The sequence below is a fragment of the Calidris pugnax genome, unplaced genomic scaffold (assembly GCF_001431845.1).
Source record: "Calidris pugnax isolate Ruff unplaced genomic scaffold, ASM143184v1 scaffold186, whole genome shotgun sequence".
Classification (NCBI taxonomy): Eukaryota; Metazoa; Chordata; class Aves; order Charadriiformes; family Scolopacidae; genus Calidris; species Calidris pugnax.
This window is the reverse complement of record NW_015090994.1, coordinates 1,498,998-1,524,324: the sequence shown is the minus strand read 5'-3', so window position 1 is coordinate 1,524,324 and position 25,327 is coordinate 1,498,998. Positions and strand designations below refer to the sequence as shown.

The 25,327-nt window shown below is 34.3% G+C and overlaps 1 protein-coding gene across 1 annotated transcript in view; it reads right to left on the bottom strand.

The window, feature by feature from the left end:
- Positions 1-25,327, bottom strand: part of PDE3B (phosphodiesterase 3B) — a 128,217-nt gene that overhangs the window by 32,173 nt on the left and 70,717 nt on the right. The window contains exons 2-8 of the mRNA XM_014954836.1: positions 12,899-12,949; positions 11,770-12,018; positions 8,258-8,400; positions 5,274-5,380; positions 3,211-3,421; positions 2,585-2,658; positions 1,998-2,071 (exon numbers count right to left, since the gene is read on the bottom strand). Coding sequence (XP_014810322.1) covers positions 1,998-2,071; positions 2,585-2,658; positions 3,211-3,421; positions 5,274-5,380; positions 8,258-8,400; positions 11,770-12,018; positions 12,899-12,949 — 909 coding nt within the window. The remainder of the gene's footprint in view (positions 1-1,997; positions 2,072-2,584; positions 2,659-3,210; positions 3,422-5,273; positions 5,381-8,257; positions 8,401-11,769; positions 12,019-12,898; positions 12,950-25,327) is intronic.

The following is a 25,327-nucleotide window of genomic DNA, read 5'->3' as shown; positions in this document are numbered from 1 at the left end:
ATTGCACACAAAGGAAACACAAGCTAATGTGGCTCACAGAACAGTAGTATATACTACAGCAAGGACACCACTCAGAAGTGCATTTTGGCATTCTGGTCTGTACATTAACAGTTGTCACTAACTGAGGTGACAAAAGACCTGAAAAATTGATCAAACAAGATTAACTAAAGATTTAAAACAATACCCAGAATATTCTATATTATGAAAGAAAAGATAGTGTCTAATGATAAAAATTAAATTATCCCTATTATTTTTTTTCCTGTCTCCAGTCCAGGTGCAGGACTATGATTCCAGCTGCACCTGAGTGCTTCTGACCTGTTTCCTTCCCTCTAGCTGACTGTTCCTAACATCACCCCTGAACAGGAGTAACATGCATTCTACTCCAGATATTGCCAATCAAAATAGTTTGTGATCAGATCAGAAGCAAATCCAACTCATGCTATAGTTCCCTGGTTGCTAAATCCAGCATAAAGAAAGAGACAGAAGCTTCCAGATGACACTGATGAATGGGAGAGGCTGGGAAGAGCAAACAGGATCACACTTTTTGCACCTGCCAGTAGATTGGCTTCAGCACAACATGAAACTGCATGAAAGAGCTTAGTAGTAATTCAGAAAGAGATAAAAGGGATACTACATGCAGAAAGCAGCATGGAAAAAAAATCCCATTGTTTGTAGGATCAAGAGGCAAAAGACTGCCTAAAAGATCACTTCTCTTCCCCCACAGGTGTAGCTCTGGCAGAAATATTTTACTGAAATAAAGAAAAAAGATATAGTTGACAAACAAGGTAGTAATTCTGAAAGCAGGAGACAATTTTTCATAGGAAATGGCATATTACCGCAAAACCTAAGAAGTGTGAAGCGAACCTATTTTTACATTGAGAATAAATTTCAGAAAATTTGGAGCCAGTTGTCTATAGATAAATCACTTTTTATGTTTTACAATGAAATGGAATACATGAGAAATTATATTTCTACTTTTCAAGTTAGCATTCATATGTATATGTTGACTGCAGAACTTCTTCACGGTTTAAATAATATACATAAGCAAAACAGCTTTATACACCCTCCCTCATATAGTAAAAGACAACAAACCTCGCTAAGGATCCTTCCAGACTGGTCTCCCATTTCTTGAACAAGGTCAAAAATTTGGAAATTCCAGTTGCTCATCTTCTCTATTAGTGAATCGTGGTCTAATAACTTTTCTAATGTAGGACTCTGCTCCCCCTGTGTGAGAGTAAGATACTTTATCTTCTCTAAAATAACAACGAAAACTAATTTGACAGTTGTATTGGCAAAAAAAGCCATGAAAATGATAAATCATTATTGAACTTATTGAATGGTGCTCTAACTCCTGCTATGAGAAAATCATAAATCAATAGTACAAATGGGACAGTTAAGGGCTAAACATTTTATATTTTGAGGCAGCAGATTCCAGGGCTTTCTGAGATGGTGCTAAATTTTCATTCTTAATTCTTTTAAATGAGATAAGTTAATAAAACAAAGCAAAAATATGCATAGGCTAACAAAACACTTATTGAGTTTTAACAGGTCATTAATTGAACAAGCTTTACAAAAAATCCCAAAATGTTAGTAAAGCTTAAAACATTTGTCTTCCTGCATGAACATTCATTTGGAAGTCTCACTGAAACTGCCATAAACTGCCAAAAGAAAATACTAGTTAATCAGTGTTTGAGCATACTATCAACATTAAAAGTACAGAAATGAATTTTGATCAACATAAAAATTATTATAATCACCATCTTTCTTGTCATTTGCTAGTGAAATTTATGCAAGCTGAAAATACACAATTGTTAAATGGAAATTTGAATTCCAACAATGCACCATTTCCCTTTAGGGATTACAACTCTTAGCAATGCAAAGACCTCTTTACATCTTGTTAGAAATGATAAAGAAATACTGCATTGATAAAAGCTATTGCAACCGGTTTTTTGCAATTACATGCTTACAAGCAGATTATTTTGTGTTTGATCGATCATTTCCTTCCTTTCATCTTTTTTCTTCTCTGTACGGTGGAAAGATTCTTTTGTTACACTAGCACTTCCAATTTCACCTTAAAGAAAATACATACATAAATACTATATCAATAATTTATTTGTAAATTATACTGTCTAATAATTCTTGAATTGACATACAGATTCTTCACAGAAATCTAAATAATAGCTTGTTTCTGAACCATTTTTATTTTAGAATTTAACAAAAAATTTGTTAAGGACAAAATGTATTAGGCAAACATATTTGAAGATTAAGAAAAGCTAGGAGCATAACTTTTTACTTGTAAAAATTAGTTCAGTGATTACTTTAGCTCATATGGCAGAGAATTGGTTTGATATATGGAGTACAGAACTATAAAGCTATGAGTGGAAATTATTATAAAATCCTTACTCTGAAGCAGGCAGTATTTTAGATTATCTTGATTATCCTAAGTCACAAACTAAAATAAAATATATGCATATGAGTTACTTAAAGTATAGAAAAATTTTCATGTAGATATAAAAAAAATAATTTAATTGTCTTAAAAGAAAAAAAAAATAAATATAAATATTTGTCTATTTTGAAATCCTACCTGATTTTCTGTCTTTATATTCTGCAAATTCCGGTTCTGGTGTCGGAACAGGCTTGAGTATCTGACGTCCACAACTTATAGAATACATGAAAGATATTTACAACATTTAGCAATTTTCTTCTCTTCCTACTGCTGAGTTGTACTGAAAAATACCCGCTAATTACTTTTCTTACAAAGGCGTACTTTTGAAGGTTACTCCACAAAATGACCTTTGTATTTTTCTCCTAAATTTGGCACATACAGATTTAGTCTGTACTTAGAAAATAATGAAACATCACCTACCCAAGGCCTGACCTCCATGAATTAGTAAGTAGAGCTAATTATTTAGAAAGAATTCAGAAACACAGAATTCAATTCCCAGGTAAGAAGTCCTCCTTTTTTAACAATCTGTAAAATATTGTTACTTTACAGTAACTGCTGCTTTCAAAGATGAGCCATTTCAATTCAAAGGCATACCTACACCATTCTCTAGTCTCCCCTGGATAACATAGTTACAAATTATTATGACATCATATGCCTTTTTTTCAATACCTGTAGATGTATAGGTATTTTTATATTTTTTCATTTTAACTATATTCTTTTCAATGCATATGAAGTTTCTAAAAATGTAACAGAGTTTACGGTACCTGCTACACATATAAGCTAGAGGTGTTTTAACTTGCTGCTGAAAATCTGGAGAGCCAGATGTGTATCCTGGAGCCTTATGTATATTAATGCTTGGTTTTGTAAGAAAATCAGCAGTATCAGGAAATTCTACAGGTGACCAGCTGCTGAAAGCCCCACTGGAGACAGATCCATGACTAGGTGAACCCACAGGACTCAGGCCAGGAGAAGCACCTTCCAAAACAAACATTACATGGGGTTCAGAAAACAATAGAAACATTATTGTTCAGAAAGACAGAAATTAAATGACAAGAATCTTTATTAATTGTAAAGAATGTGTAAGTTTTCAAAACACACTGTACAGTTCACACTGTTAAAGACATTTAAAGTAGCAAGATATATTGCAAGTTTTAAGATCTACAGCTCTGCAGCAGTCTGGGCAACACATCTGAATGGGCAAACTATGTCATGTGTTCTAAACCTGTCTTTGGTTTTAGCTTTGGCAGAATTTTTATCAGTAGCTGAAATTTTCAATATTCCTTTCTGTTCAGAATTGCTTTTTTAAAATTTTCCAGGTAAAAAAAAAACATCAAAATCAATTCAGTATTGATAACTGACCTAGACAAAAATCTTTTACCTCATTGTTTTGCAATACAGAAAAAATATGCTTCAGACATTTTTTTAAAATAAAGTAAAAAACCCAAAGTGTTGTAATCATATTTTTGAAGCAAGGGATTAAAGTGGGCAGATACTGGCCTTTTTTGACAGTGACGTACATTTATTTTATTGGCATAATAATCTATTTAAATCTGCCTAATAGGCCATTGGGGGAAAAAAAAAAACAAAACCCAACAACAATCTACAGTTTGCTTATGGGTAATTAGAGATAAAAACAACCAAACAACAAATAACTCCATCTTTCTTAGGTCCATGAAATTCCCCATAACTGTTCAAATGGTAAACTAGGGTTTACGTCAGGTTTCTGTCTGTGAAATCTGGGAAAGCAAGCTGGTAAATCTGGACTTTGGCTACTCTGTGCTTAACATGTGCCTAATAAAATTTACAATAAAAGACAAGGTTTTTCAAAGTCTACATTGCTAGATGCAGAGAGAGAAGATTTAGAAAGCAAATGTAACTTCACTGCTGCAAAGAAAGATCTGGAAAGCTGAGAAGCAACCTGTAAACTCACTTCCAGAACTAAAACAGTTTGATACTCTAATGTTGGTTACTTAATTTCATGCTTTTTAGATGTACACATTCAGCAGGTTTTCATGCATATCATTGCACCCTGCGTTTTCCACAAGATTCAAAGTAGAAAAGTGCAGAAGGCAGCCCAGCTTTTTATGAACTCAGAAACATTGAGAATGTGCAAAAATGTTTTTCCATGCAGATCTGTCCTGAGTTTGCTTGTTTCCTGGTGTTTGGAAGGGTGCAAGGGAAAGAACCAAACCATCAGGAAGTAATACAGAGAAAACGAGGGAGGTTTTGGTTTTAAAAAAAATTAAGAACTGGATTCATCTCTCTCAATCCAACCTGCATATTTAACTTTTATAAAACAAAATTACGAGACCGGTTGTCATTTTAAAATCATGCTAAAATGGATAGGCATAAATGTCAAAAGAAGTAGTTTTCAAGTTTTCACTTAATATGGGGAAATAGATAAACTACAATCTCTGAAATACTGATATGCACATTATTTCAGCACTGCTGTTACAGAATCTACTAGCTTATTACACTGACAGCATTAGTATAAAATCTATTCCAACTCCTTCCAAAATTTGTTTAAATATTTCTCTTAGATGGCTATCAGGTATTTAGGAGTCAATAGGTACCAACCATACTGAACATCACAAAATGTCACAGCTTCATAGCATTACGTGAATAACTGAGATTTCTACAAAGTTAATGTGAACTGTAATTTTGAGTTTTCTTAGAAGCAAAAAAATAAAATATTTTAAAATTATATGCAACATGCTGATGTTATTTTATTATTACATTTACATGAAAAAACCCAATCCTAATACATGATGTAGTAAGCACTACCTTCACATCCTGCCACTAAGCTATACAAATTGCATGACCTTACCTCCTCGTCTGGAACCCATATGATGAGCCAATGTCAGAGAAGATGATCTTTGCTTTGGTATTGTCAGCAAGTTTGCACCAAAAGACCCATTTGAATGAGATCCTTGGCTGAAATAAAACAGTAAGAAATTTTTCGTTCCTACCTTGTCTTCCATTTTTATTAAATAAAATGCTTATAAAATAGCCAGACAGCTCTGTTACAGGTCCACTGCGATTCAAGAAAAATAGAGTACTACAAAAAAGTCGAATTCAAGATCTGCTGGACAATACACATCAATTTTATGAAATAAAAACTGCTGGGTACTGGGTGAAAGCAACAGAAAATTTTATGCGGTCCTAAAATGACACAAGAAATACATTCAGGCCACGTGCCATAGGTTTTACTTTCTAACATGGTATTTACTTTTCTCAAACGCTTTAACAAAGCAGGCTATTTTCTAACAGACACTTAAAACATTTAAAAGATTGGTTGCTTTGGAAATATGACAATCTTAAACAGCCATGGCTTGCTTTTCAAATAAATTTTGCATATTTAATTAATCATTTTATATATTATAATCTTAAAACTAAAGTTGGTTTTGACTTAAAGTCATATTGTACTTCAGTGGCTAAACTGTTAAACTCGATTATTTAATTATGCCATCTGCTGTTCTAGGCATGAAACTGCACTCCAAAATTCCAATTAAACATTTCATTTAGTAAAAAAAAATGTGATATGCAATTAATTATAACTATAGAGATGTACGTTAAAGTGAAAATAGTCTATTTAAAACTAATTATTTTGTTTCAGTATGAGAAAACAGTATTAAACAAAACAGTTTTAATTGTGCTTAATCAGATTTCAAACAAAAGTCAAGTACAGAAATAATACTTGGTCTCCCATCATTTGTTTAAATATATAAATATAAGAAATGAGTTAAAACACAGATTTATTCTCCTGAAGTCTGATGCTGACACGTTAGTCAAGTCTAAAAAATATTCAGGTTGACAACTGGGACAGATTGAACTTTTCAATATTTGGACACAATTTAGCTACCATATTTTACACATAATTTTTTTAAAGCACATAAAAATGCTGCCAACAGTACTTAGTGTAGAAAGAGTATATAAAACCAAATCAAGAATTGCCTTAAAATAAAACTGCAGCTCTCAAGAGTTGCTTTTGAACCACTGTCTGGAGGGCTAGAAAAAAATTCTGGAACATGAAATAAAATTTTGTAGCAATATTAACTTATTTTACCACTATGTAATATCTTACCTTTCTCAATTCAGCTAGAATTCAGTTGAAAGTAGTCATTGTATGTAAAAAAAAGTAATTTCTCAATTCAGCTAGAATTCAGTTGAAAGCAGTCATTGTACGTAAAAAAAAATATTTTTGATTTCTTATAAGCTTTCCTCCTAGTGAAGTTTGCTTTTCTACTCTCCCTTTTTACTATTAGCCTAGCCTACTCCTTCCTTCTGTCCTAACGTTCCTTGGGTCCTACATTGGGCTGTATCATCTCCCCAAGGCAGGAAAGCCTGTCTTTTTATTGTTGGTATTTTTCTTACAATTTAAGGGGCTGACTCAACACCCAGAGGCAATGGCACGAGGTGCTCTAGGAAAGCAGGACTGCCTCTTTTGGCACAGGAATAGCTGTGCCAGTTCAGCTATTTCATCTAACCTTATCTGTAAGAGAAGCACCCATGGGTGCATGAAAATACAGTCTTTGAACATGAAAATTCAGCATGAAAATACAGTCTTTGAACTACTACGGCTACTACTAGCATCTTCAATTATATTTTTTACACAGAAACCAATTAAGTTTTACTATGTAAAAACCCCAAGAGCTTATTTTATTAAAGGGGAAAAAGCCACCAACAAGGACAAAATTATTCAAATGGTTCACTTTAAAATTAAATATAATATTGATAAATAAATTCTTAGACAAAACCAATTAAGTTTTACTATGTAAAAACCCAAAGAGCTTATTTTATTAAAGGCGAAAAAGCCACCGACAAGGAGAAAATTATTTAAATGGTTCATTTTAAAATTAAATATGATATTGATAAATAAATTCTTAGACATATGTGTATAAACTTTCATCTAGTACTAGTAATTATTAGTAATCAGCAGAACTCATATTTTGTTTAGAAAAATGCACCTATTATACTTTTCTTATTAAACTATTAAACTCTTTAGAGATACTAAGTATTAAAAATAGAATTAAAAAATAGTAAAACCACACACATTTTTATGGATTGAAGCTGCAACACAATTTCAACCATCTGTTGTACTTTTCTTACAAGATATTGAGCCAAGCCATACATATTTACACATTTAAATAAAACTGAATATGTAAAGTTTCACTCATATACAACATTAAACAAAAAAGAAAAAAAAGTATGTTTATTTTAATCCTAATTCAAAATGTAATCTTAATTCTGGAAGGAAAAGCTTTATTTGCATCATATTGACTAACAAGAAGAGAAGACACAACTTTTTTAATCCACCTTACTGCTTGCTTGATGACCATAGGAATAATAAATGTTGCAGTACACACAACAGTGGCTACCAAATGCAAGAAAGTATCATCTTCTAATTAGAAAACAAATTTTGGTGTATGTAGAAGTTGGAAAGTGATACATATTTTCAGTAAAAAGGAGAAGGAGGAAGTCAGTCAAGGTTCAGAGATTAAACTAGTCTGTTTTGCAATCATGTATGTTGGACTTTTTTTTTTTCATTTCCTACTAAAACTGATGTGCAGGCCAACTTATGCTGACAGAGCATGCCATTCAATTTCAGAATGACCTGATTTCTACTTCAGATCAGAGTTACAAAGCATATCATTACCTTGAAACATTTTCCAGTTTATGCTGGCAGAATTTGAGACTAATTCACAAGATTTTACATTAAATACTTCCACTGCCATCTTCCAAAATTACAGACAGGAACATTTTAGAAAGGCTACATTTCTTCTTGCCCTTTAAATGTGGTTAAGTGCTTACCTGGATGTGCTATATTCCTGATGAGATCTCTTGCTATTACTCCGTTCCCATCTAGATGATGTTGAGTCTATAGGTGGAATGCCAGAAACTCCTGAAGTTCGTTTCAGCTGTGATGTCGGCAGGCTATTCCTGCTAGTTAATCCCTATTGAGTAATTTAACCATGGTTAAAATCTATATAATTAAAAACAGATATAAAAAAATTATTTACTGTTTGTGAAGACTATTTATTGTTATTTTTTTATAGCGAAACAGTAAGTATGGTATCCTACCTTCTCTCTTATTGTTCAAGAAAATAAAAAACATTCAATGAAAGTATTTTTCCTACTAGGAATAATTATTTTTCATATCTCTTTTTTCCCCCAAAATTAAAATATATAAAGATACTTGTACTCTGAAATCCATGTGGTCCAACAATTACTCTTCAGAGCTTTTAAAAATGGAGATTTTCTACAGATAGTCGGTTGCCATTGGATTACAGATTTTTTTCCTACTCCTCCCAATCAAAGGACTATACAGTCAGCTCTCCAGCTCTCAGGATAGCCTGATATTTTGATAACTCAGATGGTAAATGTTGACAGTGTGAGTAGTGTGGAACCTGTGGAAAGGGTGATACACAATGCACAGGGTCAGTTCTGGTCCATCAAGGCTCCCTTCTCTGCTTGCTTTCCACCCCCACAGCACCCAGGAAGCTTCCCAGGCATCCCACCACTCCCAGCCTGGAAGCTGTTAGTCTGGGCACACTGCAGCCCAAAAACTGGGAATCACCATTGTACTTGAACACAAAGCCTCTGCAGAGCAGTGCAAGGGCACTCAAGCAGTCCTGTGTAGAAATAACTCAGAACACAGTAGCTCTGCTTTACTGAAATGCCCCCAGAAAAGTATATCCAAGTTTAAATAGCAACTAGTAGAACCTAGCTAACAGAAAGGATTGGATCACTGAACTGAAACTGCAAAGCCAGCTCTGGCATATCTGCATCCATTGCACAGATAACCTAGATATTGTATTTTAAACAAATTAATTAAAAAAAAAAAACAAAAAACCTCTCTCACTGCATTCAGTCCATAATCCACTTATTTACTCATCCCTAGATTTGGCCATTCAATAGTGGGGGCAAGATTCTTCTGCATAATACAGATGTGTGTAATCAGACCTTGCAAAGTAAAAAAGGATGCCAGGAAAAAATGTTTAAAACAAAAAAACCAAAGCAATATTTGCAGTATTGAGTAAGGTCTGCAGGGTCATGTGTGAGGACAAGCAACCCTTGGATACTACCACTTCAAAAGTCTGGCAAAATGATGACTTCATAATTTTAAGCTTCATCAAGTGGTCAAAGACCATACTTCACTCACAAAGCTATTACATATTTCCAAAAAATGAAACAGTGTTGAAACCAAGGAGTCCAGTCTCTGACCCTGAAAAATCAGGCTGCTTTGAGTCCTTGGCATGGGATGTACCTTCACTCTGTTCACTTTGCTACTCTGTTCACTTTTCTTCTTCCTGGCTACTCTAAGAGAACACTAAGGATATGACAAATCTCCAGAACTTTCCCCTACTACATAAGGAAGCAGAGAACAAACAAAACAAGGGTAGCAAAGAACTAAGGAACCACAAATCACAGTGAATAGGACCAACTGGGCAGTTTACACTTTCCAAGTTGTCGACTACCAAGAAACTCAGAATGAAGAGTTAGTATTAGATAACCAGTTATTGCTAGCCCGACGTCTGAAGCTCAGTTTCAGTTTCTTTCTTTTCCTTGGTTTTCTTTGTGATTTGTTTTTGTGTTTGGGCTTGGTTTTTTTCTACCACAGAGAACAGGTAGTTCCGTAGCAGAAGTGAAAAACTTATAATTGGATGCACTTTGGAAGGCAGTCAGGGAAGAAAAAAAACATGTAATCCTCAGCAAAAAAACAACTTATTTGAAATATGGAGAAGACCGTTTATATTAGAACGTAGTGAAATGGAGAATGAGAACTTTTCAATATAGTCTGAAAGGCCCCATTTTGAAGAAGTAGTTTCTTATTACTTCCTTTGGTGTGTCATAATCTGGAGTTTGTGCTGACTTACCTGGCTTCTGAAAGAAAGAGAAATCTTTTTCTTTCTTGCAGTAATATACTAGGGGTAGATCTTTGGGCTTACTTCTAACTATATACCAAAGTCAAACATTCATTGAATAATAGTGACAAGCACTATTTTATCCACCAGGTAAAGTAATATACAGAAAAAATCCCAGACTTAGAGGAAGATTTACTTTTAGGAAAGAGGAAAAGAGAATAGCTGTGAAAAAACATAACCTTTCAATTTCACATAATCTTTTCAACCAGTCTTCAGCAATGAACATTTTTCATTTGAAACAATTCTGACTAGCTATATAAAAATTTTAAAAATCTGAAGTAACATTTTTGTATTCCCATAAATTATATTTTTCACATTGGCATAACAAGCCTTAGCAGTTTTCAAAAAAATCCACAAAGAAAAACATATGCTGAATGATTATAATCCCTACCTAATTGATTTCTGCAGAGATCCATGTGACATTCCAAGGAATTTCATACTGCAATAATCCTGCAGGATCTTCCACAGAGTAATCTGTAGACACTAAGCTTTTCCCCAAAAGCATTTGTCTTGACAAAAGTTCCCAACAGACATTTCACAGGCTGAAGCTGGCTCTAGACAATTTATCTGGCTACAAAATACTAAGCCAACAAGTTGATCAATTTGGACCAAGCTGTCCACTGCGTGGAAATGGAAACAACTACAGTGGAAGGATGTCCCAGACCAGCCTCCACAATAAACAGACTTAAGCTGTCCATACAAGGCTACCTTAGAATTACCAGCTCTGGTGAATTGTAGATGAATTTCTATATTTGAATGTTTTTCCAACACATTCCTTAACATGTCATATAGTAACTACATTCAGGCGTTCACTTATTTACCCTAGATAATGGAGAAGTGAGAGTAGATTTACACACTGGTCCCTGAACATGATGGACTGCACAGAACGAGGAGATACGTTTCCATTTACATAGTTTATTTGCTTCTGTCTGATGGCTAGTTTGGTGTTCACAAGATTAAATTTATTTGGGTAAAAACATCAATGAAAAAGCCACACTGACCGCAATTGTCGTACCAAGAATGTGGGAGAAAAAGGAACAGCCCTGGTTGTGCCATATCATGAGAATATAATATCTTCATTTTATATTTGCTTTTAGTTTTCCTAATTCTGTGTTTATTTTGAGGATTCACGTTCAGAGTGCAGACCAGTGCTTTTACCTGTCTATCTATCAACCACTTGAATTTGCATTTTGATACTTATCTACATTTCACTCGATGTGTTTTCACAGCTGCTCTCTTTTGACCTTAAACATAGTTCACAGGAGCTCAAGTAAAGAAGCTACTATCCATAGATATGGAAATGAATACGGAATTCATCATTCCAAGATTAATTTTCCTTGACAGTTTGTTTTGTTTTGAAATTGCAACACACACATAAATGAAAATTAGCTATTTGACCTTGAGCAGCTTTCGATCTCCTTTTTCAGCAGGATCCTCTATTTCAGGACAGGGGAAGAAACCAGAAAACGGTGTGAATGGACTAGCCTTTGGCCTGCATGTGCCTGAGAAAGCACCAATCAGACTATTAATGCTTCGGAGGGAAGCGATCACTTGTGGTGGAAGGGACGGGTCAGCCAGGAGGTCTGTTATCATGCCCCGAGCCTCGTTTAGCACGGAAAGATCAACTCCGTTTCCACTGCCAGCATTCTAGAACAGATGGAAATATTGCACGCTATTAACATATCAAAACATTTCACAGCATTATAAGTTTTAAGCATCTTATGTATTGCAAATTTTAAAAATAAATTTAAAACAAAATCAATGTAATGTATTTTTCTTTTAAAGAAAATATATGCAGACAAACATATTCAGACAACACATTTTGCAGGTTTTTTTCACACACTAAAAAAAATATTTCAGAATTCAACATTAGCTTTCAGGGTTGTTTTTTTTTCTCTATTTGACATAAAGATCTAGTGCCACTTTTTTTTATCTCAGTTTTTCATTACTTTGTCTCAGAATTAAACTTAGTGTTCTGTCTCTTCCAGTAATATCAACAGAAATATTAGTGGCCAAACTGGTACAAACCCCGAGAGAGCTGCAATTTCCATAGCCTCATTACTTTCATTAACTCTGATTCTACTGAAACAAATCCTAACAATTCTGTCAAATAAGTGATTGGCTTTCATTTGGCACAATTATCTGAACAGGAACAGCAATAGCTGTTTAGATGCCACTGCTGATACCAAGAGAGAGGGGAAGAAACAAGCAATTAAGACAAAAGGTGAGAACATGATAGACCTGAGTTTGGTGACATTGCTGGAGAATCATTTCCTAACGTTATGCAAATAGTTATTTAAAAAAAACCCACACTCTCATCTTAGGTGTGAGACTGTTCTCATATACACCACAAAGTAGCTCCCTGTCAACTGCTAAATATCAAGCCTCTACTACATAGAGCTAGAATGTACCAGGACAACTTAGGTAAAGAAATCATCAACAGGAACACGGAAATCTGACAATTTACAGTGAACTCTCTACTCAATCACATTTCACAAAAGAATAATTAGATTCATAATACACTGACCTGATAATAGGGCTTGTACCATTGCTTCAAATCCCAATCCCAAAGTATCATCTGTAAAGAAAAAAAAAAAAAAAGAAGAAGAATAAGTGCTAATGCTGAAAAAAACCAATGGAATAAATCTTGATTACGTGAAGTAATATAAAGTGCTTCTCTATTCATGTGTAAGTAACTTAGGTCATTTTCTCAGTTAACGCTACCCCAGTAAAAGTCATGAAGAAGAGTCTGAAGAAACTGCATGCCAACAGAAGTATTTTGATGACAGAATAATTATATGGCCTCATTTCAATATTTCTGAATTGTTTATAAATCATTTAACATGTACTCTAAATTAGATGATGAAAGTGCTTTCCTGCTCTATTCACCTCAACTTATAAAAGAAAATCTATCCTGAAACTTCCAATATATTTTACAATTTTTTCTTTCCAGAACTGTTCAAACAGTAGCAATTTTGTAAATACAGTGCAGAAAGCACTACGTTAACATCATTTATTTTTTTAAAAAGGCAAAAAGCTCCCAAATATATCAGGTTAAAAATTGGTAATTTTAAAAGCATTTTCTTGCAGGAGTTTTTTTTTAGGTTTTCCTTGAATATGTTTACAAATCTACGTGTTCTGAATAACTTCACAAAACCCACTAAACCCACAAAAGAACATCAGCAACACAATCTGAAGATACTATCAGCTTCAAGTACGTCAACAGCACTCACTCAATTTTTCTTCTGTACTGACAAAAAATAAAAACAACATACAAGAAATGAAATTCAGATGTCTATTTTGTTTCCAAAGTATTCAGTCTTTGGGGTTTCTTGACAGGTTCTAATTATTCTCTGATAAATTAATTCATTTGCAGAACATGCACGCACAAATTAGACAAATATAAAGATAACCTATTTTTTTCCTCTTTTCTGTAGCTACAGAGCACAAATGAAGTGCCAATATCCAAATACTACTTTGTAGTTCATATTTTGCAGTCCTGTAAGTTTTTCTGCTTATTTTTATAGGTAAGAACTATGTTTGGTTTTGTTCCTCTAATACTAACAGCTCTTTCATGGCAAAAACATTATGTTCCAGGCTGGTGCTTGTCCAGCAGAAGGTGCAGAAAGTGTCGATAAAGAAATACAGGCTGATGTGTCAGCAAAGACAGCACTTAAAGGCTCTTTTTTGCTTCTGATAATCTTCACAGACATACCTTTAAACCATGTTTAAAGTTAGTAGCTATGGCATCCACTTTCTATGAAAAGTGGTCTGTCATTAAGCATGTGCTCAAACTGGAAGTAAGTTGGGCTATATCAGAAAGTCATACTGCATAAAGCAAGCAGATCTAAATCAAGAATTTAAGAATTTGAGTTTTTTGGGATATTGAAGTGATTAATCTAGGTACCATCTCCTCATTTATTTTTTTTTTTTTAGAAAAAGAAACAAAACAGAACAAACCAACAAACCCAAAGCAGCGGATATAACTCTTAGCATTAAGAAAATGACCAACATTATCCGGCCATAACCAGTTACATTTTGTGTGATGCATTTGTTTTTAACATGGTAGAGATGAAGGGGATTTTCTTCCATAAGAACTAGAATGAGTTGTCCATCTGGGCAGGTCGGGTGGTTTTGCTTTTTCTTTTTTCTCAGGGTTTTTTTTACTGTATGTATCAAAATCTTTTGATACATACAGTAAAAAGCTAAAAGTAAAATTGATCAAAAGCTAAATCTTTTGGTTTCATCCTGTCCTCCTAAGCTCAGACACAGACACTGCATTAATCTGCTTCATTGACTTTTCACTCACCCAGCAGCAAAGATCAGCTGTCCACATGAGTTCAGTTAGCTGTATTAGCAACCTTTGATACTAATGGTCCACGCAGTTGCATCAGTTTGCTTGCAATCTTGCAACCTCCGTTAGCAAGCACAAAGGAAACAGAGGTTTCCCTCCCCCCATCTCATCTAATATTTTAATTTTCTTTTAAATGTGTGGTATGTTAGCTAAATTTATTTATTTGTCATACATAAGATCTTAATAAAATACCTATGCTCTTGCTAATTCTGGAACATTTCTGTACCAAACCTTTAACTGCAACTACTTCTACTAATGCAACCTCTTTTAAGCCATTGAGAGCTTTTGTGTACCTGTATGTACACACACACACACTCACATAAGCTATACTGTTATAATTTGGGGGGTCAATCTATATGACTAAAAAAGTTCAAAACCTTCCTTTTGGCTTTAGTCCTGTTGTAGTAAAGAAATCAGCTCAAAGTTGCAGAGGCAGAAAATATTCAATGGAAAGTGTTAGTGCTATATCTTGTGTCCCATACTCACCCAGTGCACACAAGCTAAAATAATATGCACAGCTCATGCAAAATCTATTTCCAGTGGAAATAATGGTTTGATGTTTTACATGGCAGGGCACCATTTTATACACAATTGTACTTAAATGAAAAATTTCACAGCTTGGATTCATGATAGAAAACTTTCTATTGTTATTTAAACCAGAAGATTTAAGTTTCTACATCGATACCACCAGTGGAAATAATGGTTTGATGTTTTACATCAAACAGGGCACCATTTTATACACAATTGTACTTAAATGAAAAATTTCACAGCTTGGATTCATGACAGCAAACTTTCTATTGTTACTTAAACCAGAAGATTTAAGCTTCTACATTGATACCGAACAGGGCACCATTTTATACACAATTGTACTTAAATGAAAAATTTCACAGCTTGGATTCATGACAGCAAACTTTCTATTGTTACTTAAACCAGAAGATTTAAGCTTCTACATTGATACCGATTTTACAGCAAAGAAACTAAACCTGTTGAAATAAACAGAACCTAAAATTACCTGTACATTGGCAATGGATTTTTTTTTTCAATTCATTATACATCACCATTAATTAGAAGTCATACCTCCTGAGAGAAGACAGCATATTAACACAGCTAGCAGGCTACCACAGTCTATTTTGTGAATTTTTCAGGTTTCGTTCCACGGGCCACACATTGAAGTAATTAAAATGAGCTGATGAATATTTTAGGTACAAAGTAGCACTGTCTTCTACTAAGCACAATGGAAAAAATGCAGATCACTATACAATGAATGTTTTTCATTGTACAGTATGTATGTAAATACAACTTGGAACATCTCTATACTAATCAAATCTTTTTTCTTTACAGGTTAATAATGACGGGGCCTTATTCCCTTTTCTTAGATGCTTACAACGCACCACAAGATGGCACTCAAATCCAGAAAGCCTCCCCAACAAAAACAATTTCGGGAGAAAGGAACAGAAACCAGCAGCATATTCCTTAACACAACTTCTGCAGAATTGAAAAGGTTTGAAGGACAAGGGGGGGGTGACAGTTTTAAAGGTTAACAGCTGACAAATTCTGCTTCTTTACAAAACCGTTTCTGTTTAAAGAAGAACTTACTCTTTACCATTCTATTCAGAAACTAACTGTAAGGAAACTGTACTTTGTTTCTCTCTACCTACCAGACTTAGTTTAATTAGCCAAACTTCATGCTTTGCAAGTTAAATAAGTAATACTAAGAAAGCAGCATTTTTGTTGAGAGTTTGGCAGTCAAAGCTTTAATTAATTACCGTGGATCATCAACAATAGAAACAAAGTATTCCCAGAGTCACATTAATCTTACAACAGCAGTAAAAAGGATACAGTTTATTTTGACTTAATGTGAACAGACCAACAGATCTTAAAATAGGTCTTAGCACAGCAATTTTTGATTTTGCAACCATAAGACTTGTTGCAGAAAGATCTGTTCTCTGTAATACTAAGATTTTGTAATCCATTGCACATAACGTTCTTCCTCACCTCCTCCAACGAGAAACACCTGATTTAGGAGGGACTTTAGTCATAAAAGTTCCAAGCTACATCAAACCTCTGCTTAGCAAGTCACACATTTTGGGTTTTGAGCATCCATTGTCAGTGCCAACATCACAGCAATCATACAACTGGAGTTCCTTTGAAAGTAAAACTGCAGTGGGCTCTGATACCGCAGGTGAACTTCTGAAATGTGAGAAATGTATAGCATCCCCTGATAAACAGGTATACCAAATTACAAGTCAGGTTGGAGAAATTCTTATATCAGCCTGGCCCTAACCCCGTGGTCCCCCAGTCCATCCAAAGTGCAACGATCGCACTATCCTGGTTTTATATTTCTGTATAATTGCCTGTCAAGCTGATCAGGATTTTGATGGACAGTTAACGAAAAACAAAACAAAACCCCCTACATAACACACTACTAAGCCTTGTTTTTTAACAGTCAAGGTTTGTATTATATTTAACTATAATAATTGAATCGATTTAGCCTATGAAATAAATTTCAACACAGTGAAAAGAAGACAAGCCAACTTAAAAATCCCTATAAGTGACCTTTTCCAATTTTGCCACCATCAACCAGTGATGGGTTTAGGGCAAACTGCAACACACCACTATAAACAGGCTAAGAGTATCAACAGAGGGATTGACATCACTGGAAATACTTTTTTTTTAAAGGCTAAAAAGTTGTTAAAGTTCAACAAATTCTCCGCGGAGTTGCTATCCCAAAGAATGAACACTATATTCAGTTCTATGGTTGTCTAGCCAAATCTACAGAGATTTTAAATACATATCACTTACTGGAAACATGCAGGAAAACTGACAAGAGGCATGAGGCATTACCCTTTGTTTATATTTTCTCAAACAATGAAAACTGTATTTCCATCTTTTCCAGGGGAATTGCCATGCAATTTGAACACAAGAATTTTAGAATCAACTTATCTGACACTATTTCTAAGCCATCTATTCACCAGGGAAAAATAAAAAAAAAAAAAAAAAAAAAGAGACGAAGGCCCTGATTATTGAATATCAACCCAAGAATGACCAAAACTTAAGGATGGCACTTTTGCAAAGCACGTATTAGCAACATCAGAAACATTTGTTTAAAAAGTACATCAGGTAACAGTAATAAAGGAATAAAGGCCTTCCCTAATACAGCTTACAGTTCAAACAGCAACAGAAACAAGCAACATTAATTTTTACAAAGAAAAAGGAAAAAAAGTGCTCCTCTGAAAAGCTTACAATCTAAATAAACTAAAAACAGATGAGAAATGGGAGAAAACCGTCAGTGAAAACTGACAAAGCTTCAGGGTTTTTGTTTGTTTTTAATGATTTTTCTTTATAGAAAATTATCTTTCCTATCATGCCACAGCCATAGTTTCCAGAGCCTGTACCAGATATGTCTTTCAGAAGCACGTTGATGCCGTGGAGGGTGGAGTTCTTCGGATCTTCTTTGCATGAGTGTCACAGCTCCACTTGATTAAAGTCATGCTTGAGGAGCATTTTAAACTCCTAAATGTTTAAGCACAATAGAAACCTATGGGTTTTGTTTTTCTCAAATTATAAACCACTAAAATTACTGTAAAAGTGCACTAATCATGTTTAAACAATTTCTTAAAAACACTTAAATGCTTAACACAAGCTATATTTGGCTAGATAACTGTGTAATTATATTTTCAGAATAACTTGTAAAATACAAAATCATATCATCTCAGCCACTCAAGAATTACTTGTGTTTGTGCAGAGTTGTACTAAGGACAATATTCATATTTATGCAGTTATAAAATACAAAATCATATAATCTCCTCCACTCAAGAATTACTTGTGTTTGTGCAGAGTTGTACTAAGGACAATATTAATATTTATGCAGGGATTTAAAATACACAGCTACAAAAAAAATGTTTCAAAGCTTAGAAATCCAGGGATTTAAAATACACAGCTACAAAAAAAAAAATGTTTCGAAGCTTAGAAATCTAAAAATCAATTTTAAAACTAGAATATAACTAATAAATACACTCCATACCCTAAGCTGAACTGTGCAAACCATCCAAGGCCACACACAATGTTAAGATTTGTAAAATTGCTGTTTGATTTTTCTTAACTAGGTAAGTGGGAAGTTTTAGTTTCAATTACGATACTATTCGGGAGATTCAGGGTGTGCTTTAATGCTTGTGAAAAAAAGAAAACTTGTCCCGTTTGACACCATCCATTCATATTACATGTTCCAAAATTTTAATGGAGAAAAAACAAATATAAAAATGAGTTTCTACTTCTGACCAAGTCTTTTATTGATCAAATATAAAAGATTTCTAGTTGCTAGTAGCATCTGTTTGACACCATTAGGCATTAGCTCCGTAGATAAGTATTTCCATAGCAACCAAGCATAGAATTAACTAAACAATGAAGCCAACACCATAGCAACTTGATTCAGAAATCAACTCTGTAAAAAATCACCTCATTCAAAAGCAAAATTCTACAACCAGATGAGAAACTAATTTATTGCAAAACATAAAAAAGGTTAAAGCTTACATGACATATCCATTTCTTTTCATGACTGCTTTTCAAACAAGACTGATACTAGATTCATTGCTTTTATTTCTAAATTAGTCTCTTATAACAGCTTACAATCAAGTTTTAAACTCATGTAATTTCTTCATTGCTTTTATTTCTAAATTAGTCTCTTGTAACAGCTTACAATCAATTAAGTTTTAAACTCATGTAATTTAATGATATAAAAACAAACACAGCAGTATACAACCTAGAAATCTTGTTTTATTTCTTTATTTATTAGAATGTTTCCCTCCCTGTGTAGAAAAGGTAGATTTTGAAAACCAGTATGTTATTAAGTAGTTAAAGTTGTATTCAGTATGAGACTAAAGGTGATGCAACTGAAGAATGACTCTGTCAAAGCAGAGGTAGCACTATTTAGATAACACAGACAACATTCTGTTGTGAAATCTTGCAGGCCAAAACAACAGCCACTTGAGCAGATTATTGTAATCAAAACGAAATACAGCACTTGGAAAAGCATTCAATATGATACTTAAAGCATTCAGAGTCATGATGCTATTTCTCCACCCGCTAAACCTTCCCGTGAAAATAAATGGGACAGCAAAAAACTAGGATATTTTTGGAATCCTAATTTTATCACTTTCTAACTCTGTACAATTTATTTATCCAAGGTCGTAAAATGGCTAACAGGTTGTGAAGTCTGCAAGCCACAATCTTTAAACAGAAACTGAGTGCGCTTTCATGGTTCTGAGGTTTGGATACACATATTGAAGGAAACAGCCATATCCCCTACCCTAAACTCTGACATTGACTCTCCTAAACTCTTTCAGAAAAGGCATTATCTTCACTTTTTTAAGAAGTCTAAAATCCCCCTCCAATTCAAAGATACTTGCTTGTACTTAATTGCTGTAGTAAATATTATTGTATGCGTTGAATAGGACCTGCAACATACTTGGCCAAACACATAAAAACAACACTGGAAAATACAGGTGTCTGGCCACAATAACGTCTTCACTAGGCTCCGCAGTATTCTGATCTTCCCTGCAAATGCAAATCTTTGACAAGAGCTGCACCTAACTAAACTTTAGTAAGTCACTTTGGAGTCTGCACATTCCTAGTTACTGTTTTCAGTAGCTTTGTTCTTAGCACAGTTACAAAAACAGAGCAAAAACGCTCCACTCTGCTATGCTGAAGTTTCAAATAAGCCTTCAGCAGGCTTATTCTTAAAGATTATATTACTCCCTGCAAGCAGAAAAATATTTGCTTGTTTGGTTGGGGTTTTGCTTCTTTTTTATGTGTTTGTTTCATTTGTTTGTTTTTTAAAAAACATGATACTTCTGCTTTTGTAACCAGGGGTATCAGCAGGTCAGTTTCTGCTTTGCCTGCTCTAGAAAGTTTTCAGTTTTCTTTCTGCTTGTTATGTTTGCTCCCATCTTCACGTTAACATTTTTTAAAATCTTCAAATGTTCCAAAAAGGTTCTAAAAGGTGTTTTGTCTATAAAGAGAAAGTAGGGTTTTTTCTTCTTCTTATGTAGGTAATGAAAAAAAAAAAAAAAACGAGCTAAAACCACACTTAGGTCATTTCCTGTTCCTTCTAGGTTTTGTCAGACTCACACGTCAGAGTAAAGGCCAACCAGTAATTTATGGCAACTGGGGGAGGGAGAGCAGAGGGAAAAAGCCTGCTATGTGCAGATCCTTTAATTGCCCATTATAAGCATTTTCCTTTTGAGCATGTGGTTCTAATCACCATCAAAGAAAAGAAATAGTCCTAGGTGGATTACTGCTCTGAGCTGGTACAGTTGCTTCGGTGTTCTGGCATTCTGTACTTCTTTTACCATCATCCAAAACCTAAAACCATTTGAAAAAAGCTGTGTTTATTTTACAAAAAGCAAAATCTAGGAATTGCTCTCAAAACATCCTTTTCACATTTACCTATTGGCATTATTTTACAATTGTACATAGTAAATGCCTTTAATGTTGTGTTGACACACTGTTAATACATCCTGTTGGAACAAACAGACAGAGCAACCTTAAATTTTATCTTTCTGCAATAGAAGGATGGGTACAAATCTTATGCTGAAGCCCTTTGCCATATGCTGATATATTCTTAATGCAGTAACTAAAACCACTTGCTAGACATGAACGGATTTCCCCCTCTATTGGCTTAATTTTTTTAACCAAGTGGATTTTTTCCACCAATTACACTAGAGATATAGGAATAAATCTCAGCTCTTTTTGTTTTCAGCAAACAAAGAGAAACTATTTCATATGACCACAAGTTGTTTATTTTTTTCAGCACTGAGCTAAAGAAAAGGAGATACTAAATTTTTCAGAAAGATTTTTATCACAACTTTCTCTTTAAAATATCATAGAAACACATTTCTCCTCTCTCCCCAAGTCCCTCTCTAAAACAAGCAGCATAAAATTAATCTGTACAACTCTCTCAGCCAAAAATTAACATGAATGTGAGAACAGTTGCCATCAAATGAATTAGATCAAGTGATGACCTAGTCCAGTATCTTGCCACTGACAACAGCAGCCAACTCGTGATACGAATATTCTTAAGTAAGCAGTGCTCATTCTCAGAATGTTCTTTCAACCTCACCAACACAGCTCACGGAGCCTTATATTGTATGCCTTTGTATATTATAAAGGTCAATAGATTTTTCACCTTTGCATTTGCTTATAGTTGTTCTCCAGCTAACTTCAGGCACAAGACAATTTTTTTCAGACTCTGAGGTTGTATTTTCTAATCCCCCAGGCTAGTTTGTTCAGAGACACAGCACCTTCAGAGCAGCAAAACCTGTCATTCACTAAACACCAACACTTTTTTATTTGATTGCATTAATTGTTGTCTTAAGGAATTTTATTTACAAAATTGCCACAAGGTACAAGCTTTACGCAAATCAGTGCTGTTTTCTTTCAATTACTTAATGATGATGAAAAAGAAACATTACAGGGCCTGAAGGTGGGAATGGTCAAGAAGCCAAAGAAGATATTATGTCATAAAGAAAAGTAAATATTGCTGCAGTGCTGTGGTTGGAGGTTATACGTGAGGACTGAACTAACTAAATTCTCAGTTGTTCAAGCTAAGGAATCAAAAGCCATAGTTTAAAAACAGATGAGAGAGTATAATTATGAGTCTGATTACAAGAGCAATTGTGTCAGCAAAAATTAAATCAGTATTAAAAAAAAAAAAAAAATCTCTTAATGGACAAGTTTCTGGTTGAAGTGCCAGGAAATGCAAGATGAGATCTCTTGGGGGGAAAAAATATTGAAACTGAAGAACGTAATACAGATTGCTGTCAGAAACAGAGAAGAACAAGGGAATGCAAATTGCTGCATTCTACAGAAAGTGCCAATTTACTTTTCTCTAATGTATTCATGTTAAATAGCACTTTAGTTGGCAGCTTCATAAGCAGCTGAGAAAAATCTCAAACCGCAGCAGATTTGAAAAAACACAGTGTTTTTTTTTTCCATGTAGTAATGTTGTGATGCTGTTCTAAATTAAACACTGGTAACATGAGATGATGCCTAGATTAAGTAAAACTACTTGGGGAGATCTCTTTGTCCCCCAAACAGCAAAGCCTGGCAGAGATAGCAGGCTATGTTAGGCTTTGCAGATGAACAACTGAATCACCACTAGCAGGACGGGGAGGGCCACGTACGCTGTTCCACCTTGCATCGTGATAAACACATGCAAATTGCTGCATTCTACAGAAAGTGCCTATTTACTCTTCTCTAATGTATTCATGTTGAATAGTACTTTAGTTGGCAGCTTCATAAGCAGCTGAGAAAAATCTCAAACCGCAGCAGATTTGAAAAAACATAGTATTTTTTTTTTTCCATGTAGTAATGTTGTGATGGTGTTCTAAATTAAACACTGGTAACATGAGATGATGCCTAGATTAAGTAAAACTACTTGGGGAGATCTCTTTGTCCCCCAAACAGCAAAGCCTGGCAGAGATAGCAGGCTATGTTAGGCTTTGCAGATGAACAACTGAATCACCACTAGCAGGACGGGGAGGGCCACGTACGCTGTTCCACCTTGCGTCGTGATAAACACATTGAGGGACATGGTGTAGGGGAGGACTTTGTAGAGTAGGGTTGATGGTTGGACTCGATGATCCCAAGGGTCTCTTCCAACCTCAATGATTCTATGATTCTATGATTTAGGAAGAGAGTATGCAGTCAAACACCTCTAGCAGCTGTTACCAGTCTTCTTGTGAAGAAGTTCTCTATGAGAAGATTGAGGGATGAACAAACTCAGGTTTCAGTTAAGAGGGAAAAAGAATCCCCAACACCTTAAAACTCCAGAATTCATTGTGAAATGCTATTGTTTTTTATAACATTTCATAGCACATCCTCCTGAAATTGATTTACTTTATGTAGATGTAAGCCAAATTTCACACTCTGCTAATATCGTAACTAAAGGTACATTTCCAGGGAAGACAAATCATCTTTGTCCCATAATCAACATCTCCAAAACTACAGGTTCCTTTCTCCAGTGGCCTTTTCATAAATTATGTTCCATTATGCTCTTCAAACTATCCCAGGACTCTCCCACACTTGAAGACATAACTGTATAATCTAGTATATGCAAAGGTAATGGAAAATCGTATCCAAAATCCTGCTTTCACTCCAGTGCTTTGACTTACTCTCTAAGCCACTTTGCTATCCTGTTCATAGAGCACAAGGTACAGTTATGTACAACATTCTTATTGCAAAGGTTTCTAAATACAGGCATATGAAATTCTATCACAAAAAAGAATTGTGAAAAATAGTGAAATTGCCTTCTTCCTTATTCTAAGTAACCTACTGACTTTTGTTTCTATAATAGCTTTTCCTATGATTTTGATGACTGAAATGGATACATGAAAAAAATAATTTAAAAAATCAAATCTTGTGATATATCAGATTGCATTGAACGTAAAAGTTCCCAGACTTAACACAATTATTTTTTTCTTTGATTTTGATAGCCATGACTCAGATGGAGAAACGGTTACGAAAGGAGGAGGTCACAATGGGTCAAGTGTCTGCCAGTGAATGTAAGGTAGTAAGAATAGCTCGCCAGCCTTTTCTATACAAGCAGAAGAGTATTGGGATATTCTTTTAAACTGCAAGACATTTTTAGCAAAATCATCACAAGAGGGAAAGGTCCATAAATGCCTACAGAGAACAACATTGGCAGTGAAAATATTGTTGGCCATTTGGGACAAGTACTATTTACAATAAAGTTGCAGTGTAGCATGCCCAGTAAATCCATCAAATATTATAAATGCATGCAAAGTAACTTTTCCTTGGGGAATACCACTATTTTTTTCATTTCTCAGCCTTTTTTGAAGAGTCTTTAATGTTTGCTGTGAAGTCTCTTTCAGACCATGTTTTCAAAATAGCTATTAATGAGATTAACCTAACAAAACAAAGTCTACACTCATCTGTGACTAACTCTATGTTCTTAAATTAATCTCTCAACTATCATCTCCTAGATCTTGCATATTTATATTTTTTAAAGCAGAAAAATGGGAAAATACCTAGAATTTAAAAAACTATCACTAACCATAGAAAAACAATGGGATGCCAAGATTACCAGCAATATCTGAATAGAAAAATACTGTCCCAATGAGGCAAGCAGAAAAGCTTTTACAACACCCATCAGGCCATTGTAATTGCCTATTCCATTTAAAATAACCCTCATAATCTTTATGAAAAAGGTAAATAGTTTTATAGGGCTTTTTTACTTTTTAAAAATGAAAACTATACACCATATGCTTTAAAAACCAAGGGTTTTTCCATTACAAGAAGTATAGATTTCATTCTAAGATTAATAAATATAGCAAATATCTTATACAGCATTTAATTATAATCTTTACACTGAAATGTAGTAATTGGAATTTTTTCTCTATTTGAGCATGAGTATTTTTAATGTATCAGTTAATTTATGACATTCAAAATGCATCTATTAAACAAATACCCTTGTAAAGCACATACAACCTACACTAGGAGACAGACTGGCCAAAATAAATAATCAAATATTTAATCATTCCTGATACAACACATGAAAGATAAGATTTTATTATAGTAACCTTC